The following is a 12172-nucleotide window of genomic DNA, read 5'->3' on the forward strand; positions in this document are numbered from 1 at the left end:
CAGTTTATAGCAGCAGCAGATGACTGGAAAAAAGAAGTTTCTCATTTTCTAACTTCCTTTCAGAAAGGATTTCCTGAAAAATTCAGGATTTAAAAAAAAGTGGCTTATGAATTGTGGAACCCCCTGCTAAGCTCAAACAGGTTTCATAGCCTTGCAATCTTCCTATCATGTGGAACAGGGCTCAGACGTGGAAAATAAAGCAACGCCTTCAAGAACTTCTTAAAGTGCTATGGAAAGTAATAAATATGAAACATCATTTCTAATTACCTCTGTTGAGAGATGCTGAACTGTTTATGTCTCCGGTAATGAAGGAAGACTCGGACTGCTTTCGAACTGTGTCGTTCCACATTCTACGGATGCGGCTCTGGGGGGGCAGAAAGGAAATGAATTTTCACACAAATCATTCTTTTTATTTCTTCCTAGTTATATGAGCCCTTTGTTTCCAGCATCTGGCAAATAAACAACTTCTACGGACTTGCAGAACAGCAGGATGAGAACTTTAGGAGTAATATTATTGATAATGCATGGTTCTTGGTCACTGCGTTCTTATTGCCCACACCAAAGACAATCAAAACCATTAAAATATAAATGCAAAAGACTGTACCCATTGAAAGATGTTGAAGATACACAAAAGTGTGCTCTAGATGGTTAGAATTAGAGAAATTTAGTTTCTAAAGCAAAACAAAGTATTTCCCTGTGTCTTTGATGGGACTAGGAATGTTTAAATAGGCATGAAGTTGCTAGTTTTACTAATCAAAGATTTAGTTTAGGAAATCGGCATCTTGCAAGACAGAGCTGAAGAAAGAACACAGAATATGATTAAAATGTTACTGAACTTAGGTTTTCCATAGCTTTTATGAGGAGATCAATGTAATTTTAGAGATTACGTACTATCCTGACTTTTCTTTCTGTTGAAGGCAATAAAGTTAGTGGGTAGGTTCCTGTCACTACTTCAGCAGGAAGTTTAATAGATAACGGAAAATTCTTACATTATTATTTACATTCTGAAATCCAAATTTCCAAGTGTTGGATAATTCAAGAAACAGTGTGATATTTTTCCACTTTTTTTTTCTATTTTATTCTGTTGTGCAATTTTATTGAATTAAAGACCAAAAACACATTCACAATTCTGCGAAGAGGGAGGAATATTTCTAGAAGCTTTTGTAAGGATGAAATAATTCTAAGAAATATTGATGCTACTGATTGTGAAACGAGGCCGACTAAAGGGTTATGCTGCAAATATATTTGGACACCTTGACTAATCAGAGTAGCTAATCTTAGAATATTAGACAATTGGTTTTCTGAATCTTAGGTTAGAGGTTGCTGTGAACTGTGACTATAGGGCACTCTACCAGGGGAGGCAAAGTGAGACTGTGTCTCAAAAAAAAATAATAAATTAATTAAAATAATATAGTGTGCAATCCAAAATCACACACGAACTTTGTGGCCACCCTGTATTTAAAAATAATTTTTGTAAATGTCATTGTCAAATTAGTCTGATACATTAAACAGTTATATATTTGTTTTTCAAATGTTAGTGGGTAATATTAGGTTCATATTAAATATAGTTTTCTCTTTGTAAGATAAAAGAAAAGTCCATTGAACTTGAGGATAGTATTTATGAAAACACTGTTCACTCATTTTCTTAACTGTTGGTTGAGTGCTAATTAGGTGTGTATGACTTTTCAGTCTAACGGTTGATGCATTTGAGAGAATCAGATATATTAAATTTATAAGTGATATTTAAAGGGCATAGGAACCTTAGTTTTCTAAGCATATAAACAGAATTGTTTAAAGAAATTTAATCTATTATGCCCATAAGCCAGTTGAACATTTGTGAAAGAACAAATGTAACAATTGCTCCTACTTTGCATAAAATGACCACATTTATGAAAAAAATTATTATTATTCTTTTTTGTGTGTGTGGGTTTTGGCCAGGGCTGGGTTTGAACCTGCCACCTCCGGCATATGAGACCTGCACTCTACCCCTTTGAGCCACAGGCACCACCCCCCAAAAAATTAGATTTGTAGTCTGAGTTAAGAAAAAATTACTTCTTGATTTATAACTTTATCAATTTAAATACAAGCCTTTTTCAGAAAACTTCAGTCAGCAAAACTGAAAATGTGACTTAGACATTAGTCAGCTAGTCTGAACCCAGCCATGACCCCCACAGCCCCATGCCTGGTGTGTGACCAGCTCATCGTAGGATCTTGGAGTTGCTAAAGTTCCTGTGTAATAATCAGTGAGTTGACATTGTGGCCTGGGAAAAATTGGGGTCCAGTTTCTACCTAAAAGTCAACAATTCCTCTGGTGAACTGTACAGCTCCAGAGCTAGTCTGGATGGATGGGACATCTGGTCTCCTAATGATATTGCCGAAGCTAATTCTTCACTGCTGACCTGTTCTTCAACTGATCGGTATATAATAGGCTTCAGCTATAATTGTTCGCATCAAAACATGCCATTTTATATGCAAATTGTCTCCATTTGTGATTGAGAATTATTACATAAGTTAAGAGAACTAATGAACTGAAGAATCATCTCTCTCTATAGATACGTGTATATAGCTGGATCTCAGAAAACAATATCCCCAAACAAAGGCCTCAAAATCAAAGTGTTTTTCTGACCTTCTCTCCCCCTTCCTCTCAGCCCCGCTCCACCCTGAGGCTGCCCATAGCAGCTAGAATCCTTGTTCCCCAGGGAATGTGATAGAAACCAGAACTCCTCTTCCCGAAAACCAGCCATAAATACTGAAATTATTCTATGTAAAAATTAGCCATAAAGAAACGATCTGACCTACCTTGTTTGACTGAGGGAGGGCCTACCCAACACACGTTCAGAGAGGCCGAGAGGGGTGTAGACAGACACGCCTCCCTGGATTCCCACCCAGTCTGTCTACATTAGATCACACCCTTTTATCCAATCATGTGTCTGTACTTTTTGAACCTGAGCGTAAAAATGGACAATTTTCCCTGTATCTTTGGGTCTTTGCTCTGAAAGGTCCCATGTATACATGTTAAATAAATTCATGTATCTTTTTTCCTAATAACCAGGCTGCCCCATGAGTAATTTCTTAGCAAACCTTTGGGGGGCAGGGGACCAACACTCCCTATAATAATATAAAATATTACTTTTGTTGAATTCCAGGTGAAGTAAAGTAGCAGATTCCTTTTGCACCAGCTATCCTCGCGCAACTAGAAACAACTGGACGTCATTAATTATTCTGCAAACTTAGACCCTAAATCTGCTCATTTTATTACAATTTTGGTTTCTTCCATGTCTGTTAGCATCATTCCCAAGCGAGATGCTGTAACAACCAACTGATGTGTTAAAGACTTGGGCAGAAAGCTCAGAAAGGACAGCAACGAGTGGCAGAATGTGGGAACAAGCAGTGTTTACCTGTGAGCCTGTGGAGTAGCGCCCGGGTGTTCGGGACCCCGAGGTTTTCCCGGAACCCATGGAGCTCTCTGTGCTGTTCCCGCTGCAGCAATGTGTGCGCAGACATTTCCCGTACTCTTTCCGGACCTGGTCAATTAAAGAGGAACTTTGTTAGCCAGTCATTCCTTTCAGCTAGGAACTCAGGCATAAAACGTACGTGAGTTTTATTTTCAGATACTGTAATTATTTCCTTGCCCTGGCGGTTTAAGGAAGTCTGTTCAGCATATATTTTACATATAAAATAATTACCTTCCTACTGTTAAGCTTGAAATTCTGCAGAATGGGAGCCTTTTAAAACACACCCATACCCACAGACACACAGAGACACACACACAGACACAGACACACAGAGACACACAGACACAGGCACACGGAGACACACAGACACAGACACACACACGAAGACACATACAGACACACACACACACAGACACAGACACACACCCATACCCACAGACACACATATACAGACACACACAGACACAGAGACAAACACAGATACACAGACACACACAGACACCGACACACACACACAGACACGCACACAGACACAGACACACGGAGACACACATACAGACACACACAGACACACACAGACACAGGCACACGGAGACACACAGACACACACACGAAGACACGTACAGACACACACAGACACACACACAGACACACACAGACACACACACACAGACACACACACAGACACACACATACACACAGAGACACAGACACACACACAGACAGACACACACACTCTGTTCCCATCACGTCATAATTGGAGACCCGCCTGAGCAAGAGTGAAACCCCATCTCTACTAAAAATAGAAAAATCTATCCAGGTGTCATTGCAGGTACCTGTAGTCACAGCTACTGGGGAGGCTGAGGCAGGAGGATTATCTGAGCCCAAGAGTTTGAGGTTGCTGAACAACGGACACTGCCTTTGTTTTCATTAAAAAAGAAATTAAGTCTGTTACTGATTTGTGTGTTTCTAAGATGTGTGTGCTTTGGTGGAATGAAGAAACTTCATTTTTAATCACTATCTGCCAGAAATTGGGCTTGCTCCCTCCCTTAAAAATTTCTATGAGGAATAATTATGACCTTTGTTTTAAGATAAGAACACTGAAATGCTTTAACAATGGAAGTGAACTTGAAGACCGACAAGGTTAAGTGATGTGCCTTAGGTGAAAAAGTCCAAATTCATGAGGGCTCTGTGATCAGAAAACTCAAAGATGCCAACTTCCTAACATTCATATATGACCTTGTATATATAATAACACTAGATATTATTATTAATAAAGTAATCTGAAATATTATCTAGTTCTTTGAATCTGCAAACAAGAGAGCAAGGAATTTAATTAGAATTTAAGAACGCTTGACACAATCTCTAACTAAAGGTAAACACAGCTGACGATAGTTCAGTGATTTGTACTCAATTTAAGAAGCCTCTCCAAGAATCTAAACTTTGATCATAACTGATGATCTCCCCATAACTGAGACATCTCCCCAAGGTCTCCCCTAACATACTCAGCAAGAGACATTTTTCTTTCTAGACGAAATAGTGGTTTTTTAATGATTTAGACCGAAACAAGTATTTTAGTACAAAGAGAGAAAGAAAGAGAATCCTCTCCTTTCTGCTATAAGAGCAGCAATATTGTATAAGTCACAGGAATTTATTAGGGGCTATTTGCATATTCCAAAAAAGATTGTTTTGAGCTGACTTATATAGTCAAGTTATTTAGTGACACCAAGTCCTGCATTAGCTTCATTACTTCCTAAATCATTGTGTTGACTTTATTCCACTGTGATTTGACTTGAAATAATAAGCATATGTCCTCAAGAAGAAAGAGAACAGAGGCCACGTTCATGGCACATTTTTCCTTAGATTACAATAAAATCGCTATTTGTTCAATCTTTTACGTATTGTAATCTATTTGACACAGTGCTCTATTCCTGATTATCCCTATCAGGCGATAACTTTTTTCAGTGTGAGGTTGTTCTAGAACATAAAATACAATAAAAAGAGGCGGTGCCTGTGGCTCAAGGAGTAGGGCGCCGGCCCCATATACCGGAGGTGGTGGGTTCAAACCCAGCCCAGGCCCAAAACTGGAAAAAATAAATAAATAAATAAAAATAATAATAAAAAATAAATATATATACATATACACATATGTGTGCATATGTGTATGTGTATAAAATAATTAGAATTTACCTTACTAATGAAATATTTCTTTTGTACACTCAGGTCAGAAATAAGCTGTTGTAGAAGCTTGATAGTGTATCAAATATTTGAATGGGAAACAAAAGCAAAAGCGGCCACTTTAATGTCACTGGCGGAAATATTCAGGACATAATTATATAAGCCACACTCAGAAAGGGACTGGCAATTCAAAATGTTTAATTTTTTTCTAATAAGTGAACCAAGCAAAAACTAACCCAATATGGCAAAAAATTTCAAGAATGAAATATTTCCAATGTCTCGAATCAAAATAGGTGAGCAACTATATTAGCAATGGTCTATTAGTTAGATTTAATCAAATGGCATTAAAAGAACTCTCCTAAAACTATTTATATAATTTCAAAGACAAGCACTTGATTTTTTTATTTTATTTATTTATTTTTTTTTTTTTGTAGAGGCAGAGTCTCACTTTATGGCCCTCGGTAGAGTGCCGTGGCCTCACACGGCTCACAGCAACCTCCAACTCCTGGAGCTTAAGCGATTCTCTTGCCTCAACCTCCCGAGCAGCTGGGACTACAGGCACCTGCTACAACGCCCGGCTATTTTTTGGTTGCAGTTTGGCCGGGGCCGGGTTTGAACCCGCCACCCTCGGTATATGGGGCCGCGCCTTACCGACTGAGCCATAGGTGCCGCCTGATTTTTTTATTTTTGAATAAAGAACTAAAGCAGCTAGTAATCATATATTTTCTATTTTTTCTGATGTTGGGTCATGTTCTTGACACCAAGTAAAAATGCCACCACAATTTTATAATTATTCATAACACAGAATTCATAAAAGAACGATAGGCTTATTACTTATTATTAAACAAAAGTTAGCTTCTAATTTGGTCCTTGGCAAGATTTTTCATATAGGGTAGATAAGTCTATATTTTAGGTTTTGTGAGTGGAGAGGCAAAAACAAGGATATTGTATATGTATTTAATTTAGACTGTCAATGTAACCATTTGGAAGTGTAATAAGGATTCTTGGCTTATGGGCTATAAAAGTAAACCACAGCTACATGAATTTGGCTCACAAGCTGTTCTAATGAATCACAAATTGAACTCGATGACATATATATTTTAAATTTAACTTATTTTAAGTATGCTAAATATGATAAAAACTCCACAGTTGTTTTAGGTCTTGAGGTATACAATCTCCATGTGGGTATCAAAAGCAATTCATAGCAGGACCAGTGATATGCTTGTGTTCAAATAAGAAAAATATAAATAATAAATAAGAAAACTGTAATTAGGTATTGGCTAATAAGATGTACAACTGAAATAACTTATGTGTAAAATACAAAAAATTGTTTTCTGCTCTGGAGAAAATTTTGAAATTAATTTCAATATTTATCTGGACATTGGTTAAAAAAACTAATAAAGTAAGAAAATTAAAAAATGATGTTAATTTTCCAGCTAGTGTATAAATTTCCAGCTAATGTATAAAATAAAGATGTCAGCTAAATCTGATCCATTATACTTTGATATGTTATGACTATAATGGCCCATTTATCCCCGTGTTGCATGAATAAATGCTACCTTTTCCTGTGATCTTTTGACTTTGCTCCTATCTTTTTGTATTTATATTTCTCTGGAGAATCAGTTATAGCTTTCTTTTATCCACCTCTAGATTTTTGCCATGTCCTCAGTTTCTCTGAGTTCTCTGAAGACATTGACAATACTAACCACTTGTCTCCTTAACACTTTCTCCTGTTTAAGCCAGTATATGTTTAGATTTTCATTCATCTCCGATACCTCCTTTTTTCCACGGCTATTCTGATTCACTGTTTACATGTCTCCTACTTTTGTAAATGCATCAGGTGTGACAGACTGCTCGCTGTTCACACCGGATTCCTCGTTTGTGTTGAAAAGCTCAACTATGTTTCCCAGGCTCCCTTGCAGGTTAGGTGGTGACCTTGACAGAGTTCTAGCCCCTGGAAAATGAGCAGAAACAGGCAGGCCAGGTGGCTCACGCCTGGAATCTCAGCACAAAGGGAGGTCGAGGCAGGTGAATCCCTCAAGCTCAGGAATCCACGACCAGCCTGAGCAAGAGCGAGACTCCATCTCTACTAAAAATAGAAAAACTAGCCGGGCATTGTGGTGGCCCCTTTAGTCTCAGCTACTTGGGAGGCTGAGGCAGGAGGATCACTTGAGCCCAGGAGAATGAGGTTGAGGTTGCTGTAAGCTGCAATGTTACGGCACACCATCCAGGGTGGTAAAGTCACTCTGTCTCCAAAAAAAAAAAAAAAAAGGGAAAGGAAAGGAAGAACGGAAGAAAAGAAAGAAAGAAAGGAAAGAAGCATGGCCTATCTTTGATCTTTCATACAAGATCCCCTCTCGCCTTCCCAGACCAAGTGCTGGATGCCACACCCACGACAGCCACGGAGTCCTATACTGAGGTTGGTGAGACTTCATCAGCCCATGTCCCTCCATGGGGCAACCACATCAATTGGACAATAAGTAAAAAATACATACCTATTGAGATATGCTACTGTAATTTGGGGGTACGTACATTGATTATTTGGGAAGGTTCATCCATTCTAAAATAACATGTTTTCTAAAGGTGAATTCTAGGCCTAGCGCCCAGAGCTCAGTGGTTATGGCATCGGCCACATATACCCAGGCTGCTGGGTTTGAACCTGGCCCAGGTCTGCTAAACAACGATGATAACTACAACAAAAAAATCACCGGGCTTTGTGGCAGGTGCCTGTAGTCCCAGCTACTTGGGAGGCTGAGGCAAGAGAATCACTTAAGCCCAAGAGTTTGAGGTTGCAGTGAGCTGTGACACCACGGCACTCTTCCAAGGGCGACATAGTATGACTCTGTCTCAAAAAATAAAAATAAACTTAAAAAATAAAAGTGAATTCTAATCCCTTAGACTAGAATCTGTCTGTTCTTACAAAGTTTCTTTTCTTTTCTGTAAGATACATTTAAAAGCCTGACTCATCAGTATTCCACTGTCCTGTCCTGTATATGTGATCACGTCAGCACATTTTAGGCACCTACCACCACGTAAATCGAAACAGAATAAAATTTGGCTTTATTCTTGCCCATCTCAACAAGCTTCTCAGCTTCTGGTTTTGGTCCCACCAGGCTCTAGAGCCAAAAATCCTGGAGCAAGGCTATGTTTACTCTTTATTTTCTTTGATTTCCAAAGACAAATTATAGATTTTATTGTTTCTCAGAAGTTTTTTGTGTGTTTTCTCACTTCATTTTCAGAGCCACTTCTTTCAATGTTTCATAATTATTTTTATCACCTCCTTGTCACACATGGGTAAACTGGGACATGAGGAGGTTAATTAACTTGCCAAATTCACTCAAGTTTTCCAGGGTAAGGGTTGAGATTCAAACCCCAGCGGTCTGGCTCAGGGGGTTATGTGACCAGAGCTATAGAGACTACATTTTTAACAGAGTTAGAAAACATAAGATTAGAAAATCAATGCTGGCATTTTAAAAAATGCAATAAAAATATGTAGTTGGTAAAATTAACGTTGAAATGTATATTTTTTGACGTGGAAAAGCAAAACAATTTTAAAAATAGATAAGGAATAAAAAAATTAAATATTGAATATTGCAGTCTTGTCATTCAACTCAGACTTTATAAAAGACACTTTTATTTTATTTTTGTAGTTTTTGGCTGGGGCGGGTTTGAACCCATGAGCTCTGGTATATGGGGCCGGCGCCCTACTCCTTTGAGCCGCAGGCGCTGCCCCTAAAAGACACTTTTAAAGAAAGGAGTATAGAGGTCATTACTTAAGTGTTCCACCATTTATTCAAAAAATATAAGTCTATATTATTTTATAACGAAATGTCCAGGCATTTATATTTTCTAATGTAAACTGTTTAAAAGGACATATGTATTTCCTATACCATGATATCATCCATGTCTCTGGGACATTTTCAGAAAAAATGTTGATGTATTACAATGTATAGCTGCTTTGCTATATTGAGATTTATGTCATTTATTTTCAAAGAGAAAATTCTGGCTTACCTTCTTCTGTAGGACACAATGGAAAATGAATATAAACATTCCCTGCAGAGAATTGAAAATGGTGAAGAGATAGGCCATGATGACTGTGTTCTCATTAATGTACATGAGTCCAAAGGCCCAGGTCAGTCCTAAGAGGCAGAGAAGAGCTATTGCTCCTATAACCCACGACCTGCAGAGAGAAGAGAAGATGAAGAATTATCAGTTCATTGCTTTCAAGGAACAGTTGTATCACAGCAACAACACTGACACTAAAAAATAAAAATGTTATGGTAACTTTTATTGACAGAAAACATGAGGCAAGGGGGGTAAAGTACTTTAAGATTTTAATGGAAACTACAAGTTTTCAAGCTACAGGAGATAGACATGAATGAAAATGTTATGAACACAGATATTCTTTTAAGCCAAAGCAGATCCGTACTATGAATTATTCACGTGTTTGCCGGACATGTGCACTTGGCGTGAGTACGGTGAATGGTAAGGGGGGACTGTCTACAAAGCTATGTCAGTCTCCAGACTCACTGCTGTAACATCTGAGTGATTCGTCTCCCTCAGAAATGCCTCATCGGCTACACTTTAGCCCCATGTTTCCTAATGTATTCTTTTGTCATAAAAATTTTAGTGTCTACTTGTAAAAATGTAATTCATTATAGAAGAAAATACATATATTTGAAATCCATGTATGGATTTTAAAAGTCCCATCTGCCTGGTTCTATAGTTACACAGAATAAGAAGGAACGGGCTAGAACCCCAGTTCTTTCTTTCAACCTGCAGATCTCTGTCTTTCAGGCTGTGTTGGATGAGATCGCAGAGATCAGTCATTTGGCAGCCTTGCTGAAAAAAAATCTCAAAGGCTTCGAGCACCTCTGTCTCTGTGTCTGTAAGCTCAAGGGGGAAGGTGAGGCTGAGGATGAGGATGGAGCTGCCTGGAGGGGAAGTACAGAAGGACAGACAGGTTCTCCCTTGTACTCCCTTCTCTTAATTAATTTCCTCCAAGTTGCCATGTGCAAGCAAATGAATGGGCCACAGAAGTTCCTATATTTGTGATTAAGTTATAAATTTACCATCAACATAAAGTGAATTGTTCAAGTAGATGGGACTCCAGTAATTGAAAATGGAACCCTTCTTAACTCCTTTGTAAGATATGGGAGAACAGGATCAAACCAGTCAAAATCTTTTTACACTCATGGACCCACATTTTATCCTCATTTCTAGCACATCTCCCCTGAATAGGGTAAGATAATATTTCTTTCAACAAATGTCTATCCTGTACTTATGATATCTACAGAAGATATATTTCCTGGGATCAAAACTTTTGCAAGGTGAGGGGTTAAAAAAAAATCGCATGTGTTTACCATAATCTGAAGCTGAGTTCAATTTGTTTTTAGAAAGACATGGTCCTAAAGAAGTTAATTATTAAAGTCTTAACTAAAATTATTTATAAATATTTTCTATTTTTCTCCCATAATAATTAGCCACTCTATGTCAGATTTAAATGTCTACTAAATTTACAATGTTTCATTCAAAACATCAATATTCGTGAATAGAGAATCCCTAAAAGAGGGTTGCGATTTTATGGGGCACATTTCCTTCTATGAATTAGAAAACATTTTAGAGATTAATATTTTATTCCATAATTGGATTCAGAAATAAGGGAACTTTCAAGGAAAAGGTCTCAGCTTCTTGTAGACATTGGGGAAAAAAAATGGTAAGAACTGCCATGAAATGAGGAAAAAAATGCTATTTAGATTTAGAAACAAAATGACAGGCTTAAATCCTCAAGTCAGCTATTAACCAGGAGAAAATGCACGGGGGGGCCTAAGGGTTAAGTGAGAGAAAACCACCATGAGCCACAGTGTGTGAAGAAAAAACAGTAAGCAAAAGCATGAAGAAAGTGAAATGGAACTGGAAAAAATGAAAACAAAGGACTCTTCACCAGAAGAACAAACTGAAAGTTCACAACAAGGTTGCCCATAGATCGCCAGTCTTAGTTCCTTCTTGCAGGACTTGTAATTTTAAAATGCACACGAGAAAGAAATGCCCAAATATGAACTTTAGGTTTATAGTTTATTGGCTTAGTACAGACTTGCTGCTTTGTTTCAGACACTTAAAGAGATTCATAAATAATTAGATCAGTCCTCCAGTGACAGGTATCAAATTTGAAAAGGATAATTTTGCACATGTAAAATATAATTCTTGAAGGAAGCACTTTTTTTTTTATTTTTCCTTTTTGGCTATTTAAGGGAGCCATGGTCCCTATCAATTGCAATTGGGTAGTTTCATACCCAGATCATTTTGAAGCTAGACCACTGAATCACAAAATAATTTCAGTAGATGAATGATGCCCAAACAAACAACAGAAATGTGGACGTAGGTGGCACAGAGGAGCATGTCACATTGAAAGGAGAAAGTTGTAAAAGCAAAACAAGTCTGTACCACAGGAAATCGCTACGGCTGTGGCACTGAATTCAGGTTGTATCCAATTAACAGAGGTGAGGCCGAATTGTTTTGGCAATACACCCACAGCATGT

The 12172-nt window shown here is 37.9% G+C and overlaps 1 protein-coding gene across 7 annotated transcripts in view; it reads right to left on the reverse strand.

Moving 5' to 3' along the window:
• ADGRL3 (adhesion G protein-coupled receptor L3) overlaps window positions 1-12172 on the reverse strand; it is a 784489-nt gene that overhangs the window by 34353 nt on the left and 737964 nt on the right. For all 7 annotated transcript variants that reach the window (XM_053607086.1, XM_053607089.1, XM_053607085.1 and 4 more), the window contains 3 exons: window positions 9645-9813; window positions 3399-3524; window positions 268-364 (listed from right to left, as the gene is read on the reverse strand). In XM_053607086.1, coding sequence (XP_053463061.1) covers window positions 268-364; window positions 3399-3524; window positions 9645-9813 — 392 coding nt within the window. The remainder of the gene's footprint in view (window positions 1-267; window positions 365-3398; window positions 3525-9644; window positions 9814-12172) is intronic.

Source organism: Nycticebus coucang, chromosome 10 (genome assembly GCF_027406575.1).
Source record: "Nycticebus coucang isolate mNycCou1 chromosome 10, mNycCou1.pri, whole genome shotgun sequence".
Taxonomy (NCBI): Eukaryota; Metazoa; Chordata; class Mammalia; order Primates; family Lorisidae; genus Nycticebus; species Nycticebus coucang.